Genomic DNA, 15,515 nt, shown 5'->3' on the forward strand with positions numbered 1-15,515 from the left:
TTACTCATTAGTCTCTCCTGCTGCAAAAGAGTCTATATAACAACTGAAGAAAAACAGATATAAAGGAAGAACCTCAGTAGGAAAAGAAATATTTAAGCAAGGTAAAGAACCTAGAGAAGAAGGAGAAGCCACTAAACGTGTTTCAGGAAAAAAAACATGGATCTCTGCTTTGTGCAGAACTCAGTGCTGTTGGTTTAGGTTAAAATGGTGCGTTATAATGGTGCGAACACGCCTTACAGATAACTCTCCTCCAGACTCTCAGCTTCAGCCATACCAAGACTACAAATGTCAAATAAGATGGACACTGAAAAACACTCAGCTGTGCTAAAAGAGAAGCATCTTCAGACAAGTAGTAGCAAAACTTTAGAGGCTTATGAGCCTTAATGATGGAAGTTTAGGTGTCTGTAGCCTATAAATATTGAACAACTTAGGTATGAAGCTGTGGATAGATTCATTTTTTTCAGATGTATCCATACTGCCCAAGTTGCATTTCCAAACAAAAGTCCTTTTTCTGCAATGGACTACCAGTCTTCTGCTCTACACTTATTCAAAAGAAAATGTGAAAAGAAGCCTTTAGTAAACTGAAAAGAAGCTGAATTCAACATTTTAGTCTACGGGCTTCTTGAGGAAACTTTCAAGGTTAACATTTCAGAACTAAAAGAGAAAGAAGTTAACTATATAACTTTCCCAATTCTTTAGAAATAAAGAGGATTTTGGAATATCACCATTTTCCTGATGCAAAAACCTGTGGTAACATACACCATAATGTTTTCTTTTATTTTTATTTCACGGGTATGACATACTGCTGAGAAAACACTACCCGGAATGCTGGAATATTGCACTGTTTAGCCATCATTACAGAAAATCAATCTTGTAGTTCTTGTTTTCGCAACTGATTCATGAAGCTTGTACTGCATCCTTTTTCTTTTTTTTCTACATGCTCACTTTAATTTTTTCAAGTTTATAAATGTCAGTCAGTGTTGATCTAAACAGCAAATGCATTTTATACCAATAACAAACACCAGCAAGCCTAATTTCAGTAACTGTAACTTTTGCTTCCTCTTCCTACAATCTCTATAATGAGGCTGAAACACAACAGTATTGACTCCTTCTCTAGTCTGCAAAAGAATGCAGCATGTTTAAATGTTTAACTCATTAAGAGAATCTTCTCATTTTCTAATTATTTAAATATGTCAATATGGTCATTTTTCTATCAAGGGCCACAGCTACTCAAAGCCTTATGAACAGTTTATGTCTACCTTCTTTTTAATTTAAGGAAAAGCTTGACAGATTAATATTTTTTCAGGCACAGCAGTATTTCTGTAGTTAATTCTAATTTATGCAGCACATTTCTGATTTCCCAGTTTAACTGCCATACCTTGTTCAAGCCATTCACTTTGCCTGTATTCTGCTAAGATGCCAAGATTTCATGTGATGGGCATGTCATTTGCATAACAGTGAAGATTACATTAATTCCACAAAAATTTCAAGCAAATATACTATATTCCAAATATTTTCTAAAGCAAAGTTATTCTGAATTTGTTAGACTGATAATGTGAAGAACAATTGACTGACGATTTGAAGATAAAATTCAGTGTATAAATGTTGTCATCTATGACACTTCACTATGCTAGAATCATAAAGATTTCATTGCAGTTATAATTAGAATCATTACATTGTAATTCAGGTTGTGTTCTTCATAAAGATGAACAGAATGAGTTTTAATATAGCCAAAGCCACGTAAATCCAACAAGCCTATGTATGCAAGACAGATGTCAGTACAGATAAAGATTTGTTTCCCTCTTCATAATGCAATTATAGACCAAAATTGACACCTTAAAGAAAAAATTAACATACTACAAAAAATTCAAACTTCACAAGAAGCAGACATAAAGCAAGAGTATCTGTATACAACTATTTTCAAAAATTAGCTTTAACTCACAATTATAGCATCTTCATTTCATCGTATACAAAAATTAATGGCATAAGAATACTCAATAAATCACCCAGAAATCAGAAAAAGAAAATTTCAGAAGTTAGTTTGCAAGAGTCTAAGCAAAACATCCAAGCTCCAACAAATCTCCATCAGACAATCGGGACTTATAATAAATATTTTGCCACTTAATTAAATACCCGTAAACATAAAAGGTTAGCAAACAAAACCATGTCTCCAATGGACAACAAAATCTCTATAGAAACCTTCAATAGGGTTCATACAAAATTTCCTTGTACTGAGGTCTCATATCTCCTGTTTTTCTTATAAATATAATATAGCCAGATTACAGCAATTCATATAAACTAGACCTTACTAGGTACAATGTGATTCAACAGAAGGACTTCAAAATAATGTACCAGCACAGAATTTCCAGTCTGCCCTCAGAGAGCTCCTTTATTTGCACACCAGTTGACAAAGCATGTTCAACCACATACAGCCAGAAATCATACTGAAAGCTAGATTCTCAACTCATATACTCCATGTTAATTTATGCTGCTAGATAGCCAAACAATAGCAGGAAGATAAAAAGAATAAACTTAGGGAGAGAACAGAATACTGTCAGAAAAAATATGCTCCATTTTATAAAATGTTTTGTGAAACATTTCTTTCCAATTTATCTTGTAGATAAAATTCAACCATATCAATGTTTTAAAAAATGGTCCAAGTTAAATCATAACTGCTTTAATCCAAAATATTTCTGAGCAGAGAGACAGTAGCTATTTTAATGCTGGGTTACGACAGACATGACATTATTTCCTTTGCAATAAATTGAACACTTTTGGAATGCTGTCAAATTATTTCACACCTAGTGATTTTGTTTCATTCAACATCTGATACTTGCATGCATCATTTGGTATTTTTCAGCAGTCCTTTTCTATAACAGAAGCAGGAGTATAACAGCACAGCAACTTTTCTGTGGAGTTTTCACATTAACAAAATAGAACTGACTTACCATGTTCCACCCTGGGTAGAGGTAGTCTGTCCCAACAAATTCAAAATAGTGAGCAAAACCTTCTTTCAACCACACGTCCTCCCACCAAACTGGAGTCACAAGGTCACCAAACCACTGCAAAGAAAAGTTCAAATGCACGACCTTTAGGAAACCATGTTTGCATATATTTCATTTATAAAGAACACATTCTCCAAAAGTTTTAATAAAAACAGTAGTATACACCGCCCACTGAAACTCAACTGTTTTTTTCATGTACTAATTAATTCAGCCTTTACAGGATGCATAAGTTAATGAAGTAAAACATTAGAAAAGAAGAAGTGGGGAAAAGAAGCATTGAGGACAGTATTCACAACGTCAACTTTAGTTATCTGAAGTAGATGCTCACCTAGGTTTAAGGGACTAACATATGCACTGGACAGAAAAAGGCTTCTAACTTGAATAATCTGATCCATTACCTGGAAACGTCACTATGCATAGTATGAAAATTGAAAAATTGGGAAAACATTCCCCACCTCAGACCTAAATTTTAGCACTTCTTTCTCCACAATGTCTGCCCACTAAGATTTACAACACTAGCGATGCTCCTCTCAGAAGGTCTTCTAAGGAAAGCAGTTTTATATAACAATGCCATCTTTCTGTGAGTAGGACTCAGATGCCTAAAAGCAGGTAGTTGATGCCACTTAGAGAACATCCTAGGGTATCTGAGATACCCACCCAGGCCTAGAAAACTTCATAGAGGACTTACAGGAGAATTGCAGCCTTCCCAAACAACAACCAGAAGCAGAGGTATCTGAAACGGCATAGGCCACCAATGTATATGCAAAGGAAGCCTACTTGAGGGTTGACTGCCCTTCCCATTCCCCCAGGTCACCCCTCAATTTGCCCGACTGACTTCAATCTAATTTAGCAAGAAGGACAGAAATCTCAAGGATAATTAAACTCCTGTGAAAGTACATAAAGATTATCATCTGAAAAGAGGAGAAGAGCTGGATCTGAGGGTGAGGCAAGAACACATCCACTAGATACTCTGCTTAGTAAGCCATCAACAGACACGGCACGGGGCATGTGGGTGTCAGAGAGGGATTTTACACAGAGCTAAGATGATCACTGGAAGACGAACGAGGACAAGAATTCAAAGGAAATCAGATGTCATAAATTCTTCTGCTCATGGATGATCCTGTTTAAATGATTGTAATGGCCCTATGCAACCTGAATCACCGTAACACCAGTGGTAGGAGTAGAAACATATACACTATTTCATACTCTCTGTAGCACCTTTTATGCCCAACAAATACCAAAACTTTGTTTCAGTAAAATTATGTCAGTTTTCTCATAATATGAATAAAAATGAGAATAATTAATAATCAACAGAAATAATTTTGAGCTTTCATGTGTTTGCAAGCTCTGAAAATACACAGAAAGGGAGGAGAAATTAAGTATTCCACAGGCAGAGACTCAGGTTAGAGCAGAAGAGCTGCTGCTGAACTGTAATGAGAGTGGAGAATGAATGAAAGTGGAGTTGGCCAATAAGCAGTTCGCTTTCATGACATCTGGCTTGTTTGAAGGCTTTGTCTGGGACCTGAATGAAAGGTCTTGCTTCTGTCATGTCTTTGCAGAGTGAGAATAGTGCCAAGGAAGGATCAATGCTGCAATGAGGATCCACAGCGAAGTAAACACTAGTGCTTCAAAGAACACACTAGCAGAAAGATTACCAGATTGCCACACAAGGTTCAATAAATAGGATTTGAATGAAAAAATAAGCAAAATGTGACTCTAAATGTCACTAACAACCAACTTAAGAATTCATACACTAAGTGAAGCTAAAATTAATGCACACTCAGTGAGCATAATGTAGTTGAAGGCTACCAATAAATTAACTCTCTGTAGGGCTGCCAAAGATAGATCCTGTTCTTAAGAACATTCAACTGAAAAGACAAAGAAATATTGGAAATATATTAATGTAGCTAATGCATTTTCAGAATTTAAAATGTTGAAATGAATGTAACTTTCATACATTGAGGAGTATGACAGTTATATTCATACCAGAATAGGTTGATTAAATGATTTGCGACGACAGACTAAACACAATAGCATAGAGTTTATTTCTTGAATTGCAAGAGGACTGCTGAACAAATATAAAACAAGTAATAGTCATTTTGTACTATGACTATTCAGAGAGAGATTAAAAAAAATAAAGGTTGTAAAATTCATAATACCTGTAACTTGAATTAATAAGATTAGTTTATGACGTCATAAAAAAGAATTTGTTATATTCCTTTGTGAGTTTTCTGGGTTTATTTATTACTGATACAACTACTCATACAGTTAAAACAATTTGTTTAATTATGCACCTAAAGGAAGAAATGTTTTACAGTCATTAAACCAGCATATCCATATGAAAATGCAGGGAATTTGCTTAACTAGTCTTGAACAGTATCAGAGAGAGTTATGGATGTCAGAGACAGAGCAGTGCCAGAGAACGCAAGTAAGAAAGCCAAATTTTCCAGCAGAAAGGTGCTATTATCTTCCCAGGTGTTACATATCTGAAAGGAAAACTGTAAGTAAAGCATTTAATTTCTTTAAGTATTTATTTGTGTATTTGACTATAAACACTATCTGCCTGGAATGAAGATCATTACTTCATTTTTATTTTAAAATTTATTGATTACATAAATTTCTCATCCCCCTCAAGTGTTAGGTTCAATCTGATATGCAGAAAGTACTTATTTTACAGATACAGTGAGAGGACACTCTTTCCTATATGCTTCCTTTACAGATTATTAAAAAAATGTTGATGTAGAACTTTTAAATGTCTTTTCAGCTTTCATGCCTCTTTAAGTCAATCTGTCACATGAAGTTTTGTTCTCAGGTGGGAAAACTATCACAAAAATGATGGTGCATAAATTCAAGCGAATTTTCCTTCAAAGACTGTAGGTGGGACTGATCTGTGATATGCCCATAAAACTGATTACTACCCTAATTAGAATTATTTTAATAAATTATGGTAATTATTTTGAGCTATCAAATTAAGCTGCTAGAAATATGTTGTTTTGACCAATATCCCTCTTACGGTTTGGGGCTTGGAAGAGAAGGTTTTATGCCAAAACACTCATTCTTTCACTTATTAATTTTTTTAATTAATAAAATGTTCTAAAAGAACACTCAAGTTGAAATATCAAAAAATACAACCTATGTAATGACAAAACCAAAGCTACCTACTTAACTGTAATGCGTCTCTCCTAAAACATGTGCCTAAAATAAATACCTGGTCAAGCACGACAAAGTCAACGGTGAAGAAACTGGACACAAAATTCTTTCTTACACACTTTTCACCTGTATTTTCACAACCACAGAATTTGTCTTTTTGCAATGCTGTCTCATTTTCTATCTGTCCTGAAGACTGTACTCAAGCATTAATACCCAGCAGGTTTGGGAATTACAATTTTAAACAGGCAAATCTAAAGGCAATACTCTCATTTTTTAATATTCATCTGTTTTTTTCAGTCTTGGAAACAACATTAGCAAAGCAATTGCTGTGCTACTTGAAGTAACAGGGGTCTCATACAAATCAGTTTACTATATGCTCAGATATGTTCCATAAGTTTTAAAGTCATGGGTTTAAAGTCAGGGAAAACGGACAATGACAAAATTCTTAAAAAAAAAAAGAAGAAAAAGAAAAAAGAATGTTTTCTTATGAGAGTTCCATTTCCTCTTAACTGAAATTAAAAAAAAAAAAATCAATAAATAAAAAAGCAAAACTGGAAATGTGGATTCTACTTCTGGTTGCACCAGAAGTTATTTTGGTTAAACGCTGTTACTCTACGTGTAAAATTGAGTGAAGGGGAGGAATATTCATGTATCACCACAGGTTAGCAAGTGAGATGGCTTCACAGCAAAAGACAATGAAAAATGCAGTGAATAATTAACAATTAAACAGCAGAGGCAAGAAATCCCGGACCCAACCAGGTCTCAGTTCAGGACATTTTCAATTAAGATAGTATTGTTTAGAGTTCCTGCTCTAAAGTTTCCTTGAGGGAGTATGAGTAAGATAAAAGCAGACAAAATTACTAAATAAAGACAATACTGTGATGGAGGTGCTAGACAGTATTTTGCAGCTTATATTTTTTGAGGGTTTCTCCCTCAAAAATTTATTTGCAGATGAACAATCATACTCTCTGTGACTCAATTCTGCATCTAAAAAGTAGAAATAATGTTTCTTTCACCTGAATATTTTCTATCTTGTGTAGTTATCCAGTGAAGCAGTTAAGCAAAGAGCTGATCTGCAAGATGCTGAAACAGAAACAGCAGCAACAGGAATAGAGGAAGCTACATTTAATTAGGCAAACAGCACTGGAAGTAATATCCACATGGACACCAAGTAAACCTCCTCATTTGCTATTTTAAGGTCACTTAAAAGCACTTTATGACCACATTTCTACCCTAAAATAAATTCAGTTACAGTTTTCACCCACTTCATGGTCCTCTGACATTCCCAGAAGAATGTGAAAAGGCTTCAGTTTCAATGAGAATCGAATAAACAAACTTGGAATGTTACTGATGTGATAATTGCCCACATCTGAAGTACAAATTGCTCTGGAAGCAGAGGAAATTATCAAACCAGTGCAAAGAATAACTGGAAGTAATGAAATTACTTCACAAAAACTAAGATTTAAAGCTGAACTTAGAAAAAGGTATTGACCATCAGATTTAATCAAAAGGTTTTAAGGGAAGTCACATAACCCTGTAATCAGGAGCACTGAGCCTGGCTTTACAAATACACCACACAGAAGAATCTAATACTAGCAAGAGCTGGGATTTCATGATCTAATGTGTGTTTTCCTCGCCTGATTCCTAAGGCACTGTAATTTTTCTAGCTGAACAGTGTGCTACCCTATTGTAATGCACAATAAAGAGCTTATAATAAAATCAGATGATCATATCAAGATCAAACCAGCAATAACATTCAAAAAAAAATTCATGTTGTAGTTAGGGACTTCATATTCATTGACAGATTTAATGTGAAACATTAATATGAACATGAACCAAACATTATTATTTCCAGGTTCATCTGCCAGAACTCCATTACAATGGCTCCCTTTTACATGGGACTTCTTATTTGCAGAAAGTGTTCAGAATTTGCATTGCCTTTAAAGAACACTGTGTAAAGTCACAGATGTAAGCCATGGTGATTACACAGTAGGATTTCATTCATTTTAACCTGAAGGCTATGATTATGCCTCTTATGAGTGTAAGAAAGCGTTGCCTGCCCCTGTAGCAAATTTCTTCAATAATATCTGCATTCAACTCAGTATTACTAAATACTTGTAATGTGTTCAGTTTGAGATAAGAAGATGGGGAAAACACGAAATAAATTGTAATATGGGTTTATTATTTTAAGTTTTCTTATTGACACAGTTTCTGTACACATAAAGACTTGATTATCCACCAACAGTGAACATAGAGTGGGTTAAAAAAAGAAAACAATGGAAGTATGTGTATATATGATGGAAGAAGAAGCTGATTACCAAATTGAGCCAAAAGATTTTTTTGACATGAACATGAAATTCAGGATGAACCTGCTGTAGTTCTACAATGAATAACTTTCTACACCTATCAACATGTTTATTCTACACACCAGCAACAAACACAGAGACACAAACATACAGAATATAATCATACAGAAGACAGGGAAGTTGTTCATTGCTACTAATTTTCTCCTCTATGCCCATTTTGAGTCTTCACAGTTTCTGTATTGTAGGGATGTGTCTTACAGACCTCTGTGTTATTTGGATTTCAGTACAATGGAAGTTGCAACTGTCCATACGTACAATATAAATTCATTTTTGGTTTTAAAAAGGAATGCATGGTTTCTGACATTAAGATCAAGTATGTGAACACCTTTAATACCTGATGACATAGCTCATGTACAATGACCATGGTGACATCCAGTAGGTATAATATAGAAGAAATGCTTGGATCTAGCAGTATCCTTTGCTCCACAAAAACACTCAGTCCCCAGTTCTCCATAGCAGCATATGGATGCTTAGGCACAGCTAACAGATCTAGAAATAGAAAAAATATACGTTAACTCCTTGTGGGAGCTACTATGCTGAAGAACTATTGTAAGTAAGACCATAAGTCATCACTAAAAGCATTATAAATAACACACATTTAAAAAAACCCTTAATTTCAGCTTTCTAGCTACGTTATTTAGGAAACATTAATAAAATATTCATTTTTTTTATTTTATGCCAATATCTGCTCACACATGAGCACTATGTTATTGATGTAATACATTATTAGTACTTCTAATTGAAGCTTTCTATACAGAATTCAGCTTATTTACAACACCTTATTGATTTATTGCTGGGTTTGATACTGCTTCTCATGTTTACTATACCATATCAATGTGGTAACATAGACTTTTACAGCAAGTATTTTTTATCTTTTCGTTAAAGCAACTTCTTCGTGAAAATCTTACACATAAAACTGTATGTAACCTGACATTAAGGAGTGCACTGAAGAAATAGTGTTTCATAACAAGAAAAATGGCAAATTGTTCAGGATCATCAGTTCTTACAAAACAAGGCATCTTTCAGTGTGCACTATTGCTAACACACATCCTCTGGGAACAAGACTGCTGGCAGCCTCTTCTCAGCCCCACAGGCTGGAAGTGGGACCATACACAACTTCAGGAGCATTACTTCAGTTTTGTATTCAGTAAGTGACAAAATATTAGGAAGAAAATGGGAAGGTCCTTCGTCAGGTAAAAAAAAAAGCAACAAGGAATCTCAGTGGCATAAAGTTGAATAAGACAATATTAAAATACATGTGTTAAAAAAATCTTACTGCAGAAGATTGAGAAGGAAATAAATTGACTATCAGTATAGAAAGAAATCCAAAATTACAGTAAATTTTTCTAGGGAATAAACCAATACACAATGTTGCTTCATGACAAAAAACATCTGAAAGAGTCCAGAAACAACTTGTATGTCTGTAAGAAGACCAGTGCAACCCATGTACAAATCAGACAGAATTTTGGAATCTACAATGTCACATCAGCATAGTGCTCCCTCTAGTCAAACTAATTAGCCTGACTTCTTAATTAATTAGCCTGGCTGCCACACTCCTCTCTCATTTGGTTCTATTACTTCTGGTTCCAAACCGAGTTCATTGGCAGTTATCACATGTAGTATACATGTAGGTGGTAGTTCACTGGGTGGGATGAAAGATCTCTGGGCTGACTTCCTAACCAGAACAGGAAAAATTCTGACCTACTTATTCTAAATAATACTCTAAATTATATCACAGCACTGACATATCTCCTAAGGTTGTCTGTTTTGGCTTGCTGAAGTGTGGTAGAATTGGCTTGGAGAACAAACAGACTGCAGGAGCTCTACTCCAGGATTCACAGGAAGTTGCCACTAAAATATCAGGAATGGAGAATTTGGGTGTATTCTGGCATTCCCAAAAAGGGTCTGATGCAAGAAGCACAAAAATACCAGCCTCCTAGCACAAGCAAAGAGAGAGTCTAGCAGATACTTCCAAATACAAGCAAAGTAAAAATATTCAAATCACAGAGACATACTACAAATGCTAAAGAATAAGTATTTTATAGAAAAGCAGACACTAGAACAAAAGCATAATTAAAGAAATTAAAGCAAAAATCCAAAACATGCTGTTCAAGATTAGATATGCAAGCAAATTCAAAATGACATGCTTTCCTCTTCTTTTTCAGTTGAAGCTCGAATTGTACTAATTTTTTAGAGTAACTGCAATTCGTTATAAATGACATGCAAAATGAAAAACTCGTGTCTGAAGGTATAAAGATGGGGAAAAAAAGGGACACAAAGGCTACTGGGTGAAATCACTGAAGTTAACAGCAAATCTTCACTGACATTAAATAGCAATCTCTCCCATTCTCAACTCTGTAAAGAAAGCCATATCTCCATAATTTCTCCTACAGCAATTAAATCACCCTTCAAAAGGTGTCTTCAGAAGATGAATACAGAGAGACTCTGTTCTTATTTACCCCAATTAAGTTTTCAGCAATTCCCCTCAAATTAGCAAAGAGACACAGAACAAAAACTAGCACAAAAGTAAAACCAGTTTCCTACTTTTTACTGATCCTTTTATTTTCTCTCCTTTGGGTCCATTTGTAGTTTTTGGTCTTTATTGTCAGTCGTAATGTATCTGACACTGATTTTGTCAGCGTCAGACAGTTATAAACCGGAATAACTCTCTGGAACTGGGAAACAAGGGTGAGGTTTCACACTAAACCTTTATGGCTAATTATAGACTGTCTTTCACCATTTGTGTCATTGGTATTAGTCTGCTGGTTTAGACTGATACTTTATAGCACTGACATACCAATAAAACCTTCCAATTTGACGGACACATAACTGCCTTGCAGGTAGGCAACCAGAGAGGGATATTCTAAATCTCTTTCATCCAACACAGCCTCATTGCTCTGCAAGCCTGAAAACTCCTCTCACACATTGGCTAATGCTTAAAGGGCTTTTCAGAACAAAGTAAACAAAACAGATAACCCCATCAGTTTCCAGAAAGTTAAGCCCTGCAGGTGACATGACCATACCAATAATGTTGAATGAATATGAGCACACTACCTTTTCCTAGCGCAGGGACTGATACACTGCACTTTAATGCCAAAGAAGAGACTTAATATCCAGTGACTGACAGAATGGACCCCGAACATAGTCATTGTCATAAAATCTTTCACTTCTGACTGTCCACATCTAACCTGAGTATGCAAGTCTTGATGTTAGTTTTTCATTGGTTGGTCTTTGATTGCTCCAAAAACTTCTACTGCCTTTAAATAAAATTCCAAACGCATTTGGTTTTGTGGTAAAAGACACAATAATCTATATCTTTCTCTGGGGAGGAATAAATGTTTGATTTCAGAGGAACAATGTTTGATGTTCAAGTCTCAACATGAGAATTTGTATTTCCCTCTCTTTATCACACCATTAGAGCCCTGAGGAAGGTATCCTGTGCTCCTGGAGGTGACATCTGTTAAGGTTTAGGTGTCATTTTTAAGGAATAAGGTAGAAAAGGAGGGGTGATACACATTTTGATGGAAATATCACTCACACATATCACTGTGCAAAAGTGTTCTGCGCTGACTGCAAAATGGGAACTACTAAATATATAACAGTTTGTGTATGTGCTGCATCCAGTCACTCTGTACACTATTTAATTAAATTCTTTGTAAAGCACTTGCGAATGTTTGATTATGTGGATATTGCTGGAGAAATAGAAATGTATGTTATTGCTTGCAGAAAATAATATCCTCATGCATCATAAAACTGTTACTTGAGATTTCCTGATACAGTAGCGCAGAGTCCTGTGTAGTGCTGGAATAATAGAGGGTTTCCACCTCCTGGCCTTCACAGAGACTAAATTCATGACTAAGAAGTAAAAACTATATGGCTAAAATAAAATCACCAGACAAAAATGTGTTGGAACTTCACACTAACATGCTATACTGGTACAATTATTTGAATACAAGGATAGCCTTTGGACTTTTAAAAATCTATTTCTGTGTGAATCTCATGGAAAAAAAAACAAGTTACAAAAACTGTACATAGCTCAACAGCTGCTTTTGTTTCCAAACATTTAATTAAGACATCATAACTATGTGAGTTTACATCAAAATATAATCCTCTGACATTATTAGTAAGTTATCATCATAGTGCAAAATGGAAATTAGTGACTTTGTGACCAACACCTAAGTTGGTCACAAAGCGAATACACATTTGATAGTTTTTTTATCTCTGAACCTAGTATCTGTGCAATTTGCACAGATGATACTGTTTTTTCTTTTTTCCCACTCACCTATGATATTTTCTAGGCAGTTAAAAATGCTTAAATTCCCCAACCACACAACCAGGAACATCACTCTTGGTTTATATGAGAGCAGAGGTAGAACTGAATAGGACTAAATGTAAAACAAGATCCAACTCTCTCATGGAGGGTACCCTTTTCTCCTCCTTTATTATCCTACTCTTTTTCAAACATCAAAGCATCTTTTCCACCACTGTGATTCCACTATATTTAACCACCTCCACTTGAAGTTGGACAAGGATAATGGCTTAACAGACACACATCCTTAATATACATATAAATATGACACGGACAGAGAGACATCCACATCTACATTTACTAACATCATGTACTGCAATCTTATTTGATTTAGCTGTTGGTTGTAATGCAGCCAAGGACTAGATACTGCAGAACATATGACAGTATTGAATTTCTAATACTCAAGGTAGCTGTTATAAAGCATCTACTAAGGCAAAAAAATAACTAGATGTGCGAACGATTTCTGCAAATCTTCAGTTAGCATACATGTCTCCCAGATAAATATGAGACCCCTGAAACACTGTAATTTGTAAATGAGAACATACAGTGACAAACAAGAATTTTCTGTCAAGCATCTTAATACACATATTTTCCTAAATAAACCCAGGAGGCACAGAGATAAACTGTTCACTGCATGAACTCCATGTTTTTCCCCTATAATCCCCATTTTTATTACAAAAATGACACTACAAAAATAACTTGAATTTACCTACATGACCCTCACGACACTTTTTTCGTTCATTTCTTCAGAGAGGCTTTCTTCAAGATATCAGGTGCAGATATCATGCTCCCAGAATTTCCTTTTTTTTTGACAAAAAATTCAAAAAATTAAGAGGAAGCATGGGCTAATATCACCTTCTTTTATTCATACCATAAGTAGGGGGATTGCCCTTTTCTAATGCTACATAATGTAATGAATAGCTTTATTAAATCTCTCTAAAGGTCTGGTGCAATTTCTTAAATGAATGTTGTTTCATTTCTTTTACTAAGTAGAAGATGCTTTTCTATAGCACAATACCACTTAATGATTTATGCAAATTTTAAGGAACAAGCCACCTACAAAAAGTGACAGCTGTGGTTAAAAAACATGAAGTCAAACAGTAGTTATTGTAAGGAATATCCGAATTTTCTACTGATAAAGAACTACTGATATAAGGACTTACAAGAAACATCTAAATTGGCTACTTTATTTTCTGCATCGTTTTATTAGCATATGGCAGAGGTGTTTGTTCTGGAAAACCAAGTTGTTATTCTTCTATATTCTTTCATCCCCTTAAAAAATATTGGGGGGGGGGGTGGATCAGGAAGCAACATAACAGGATGACACATCAAAAAGCCCAAATATCCCAGGGTTGGTGAGAGCTCTCTGAAGCCAACATTCACCTTGAGACACTTTGAGACATCTGATTTTTAGAAAATATTAAGTGCATGTTTCCTGAAAACTAAACCAATTTAGTATTTCACTTCTGGCAGTTAGAACCTAGTTATCCTAAATTAGCTGTCTTTAAACTTAATAGTATTCCTCTGTCTCATCTCAGTACATACAAAGTATTCAAATACACAGAAGTTGCACATAACCTGGATAGCACCCCCATGGGAAGTGTTCAACTGTTTCTGTTTACCCAACGTTTACTCTGGTACCCATCAGTTTTTATCTCTGGAACTACACCACCAATATCCTTCTGTAAGCACGACACTTACCAACCCCCATGGACATTATCCTGCAGAGTTAATGCAAAGGTCTAAAACTGTTTGCCATTATTTCGGTCAAATCAGATGGCTTGTGGCAGACCCTGAAGAGAAATCACTGACACACAGCAGTTTATTGCTGGGATTTTTATTGCTTCTTATTGCTGTACAAAGTATTACTTAACATTAACTGACATAAACAATGGATGGATTCACAGAGTGTTTGATACAAATAGCAGATGTTTAATGCAATCCAAGCGGGAAAAAAAATTGTGAGAGAAAGCTGGCGAGGGTAAGGAGAGATAATAAGCAGAAATTCAGAAAGTAAAAATTTTGCTATTTTTTCAAGTAACTGAGCCTTGACACTGGGAGATGGTTAGTTTACAGTTTAAGAAAATAAAATAGAAATCTGTTGATTTTATTTGATATGCATATTATTAAATATGCAAACTTTCAATTTTGATACCCCCAATCTATAGATCTATAGATCATGTTATTTCAAAGTATATCAAATGATTCATTAAAATGAAAAATGAATGCAATCGCCCACTGAGGATGAACTCCACATCATCTTGGTTGTATTGATCTTCACATGAACAATGCCTTTCTTTTAAAATAATACCTGGATAAATCACTATGAATTCCTGTACAACATCAAACGAGGAAAAAAATCTTTCTTTAAGTTTCTTTTTAAATATAAACTTTTTTTGCCAGTCTTCAGTTTAATGTGGGAATTCAAAACTCAGACACACAAGGAATTGTACAGATCAAACTGAGACAGAGACTGAAATCAGCTCAGGTTTCTGTTACTCCAAGATACAGCGGTAGTACTGTAAATGCATCCCCTACAGTATGTATAGAACAGATGAACAGAGAAAACACATTCCAACTCTCAACACTGAAATATCCGGAGAGAGGAAAAAGCAAGAAATACATCTGTTGCCTTTATGAATACTGTATCTAACGTAAATACTAAGAGGACTGACATGATGGAAA

The 15,515-nt window shown here is 35.1% G+C and overlaps 1 protein-coding gene across 3 annotated transcripts in view; it reads right to left on the bottom strand.

Annotated features, from left to right (window-relative positions):
- Window positions 1–15,515, bottom strand: part of TRHDE (thyrotropin releasing hormone degrading enzyme) — a 209,474-nt gene that overhangs the window by 118,137 nt on the left and 75,822 nt on the right. For all 3 annotated transcript variants that reach the window (XM_039391317.1, XM_039391316.1, XM_039391315.1), the window contains exons 4-5: window positions 8,856–9,010; window positions 2,949–3,062 (exon numbers count right to left, since the gene is read on the bottom strand). In XM_039391317.1, coding sequence (XP_039247251.1) covers window positions 2,949–3,062; window positions 8,856–9,010 — 269 coding nt within the window. The remainder of the gene's footprint in view (window positions 1–2,948; window positions 3,063–8,855; window positions 9,011–15,515) is intronic.

The sequence above is a fragment of the Pipra filicauda genome, unplaced genomic scaffold, assembly GCF_003945595.2.
Source record: "Pipra filicauda isolate LSUMZ 115617 unplaced genomic scaffold, ASM394559v2 scaffold93_size3172892_pilon, whole genome shotgun sequence".
NCBI classification, from domain to species: domain Eukaryota; kingdom Metazoa; phylum Chordata; class Aves; order Passeriformes; family Pipridae; genus Pipra; species Pipra filicauda.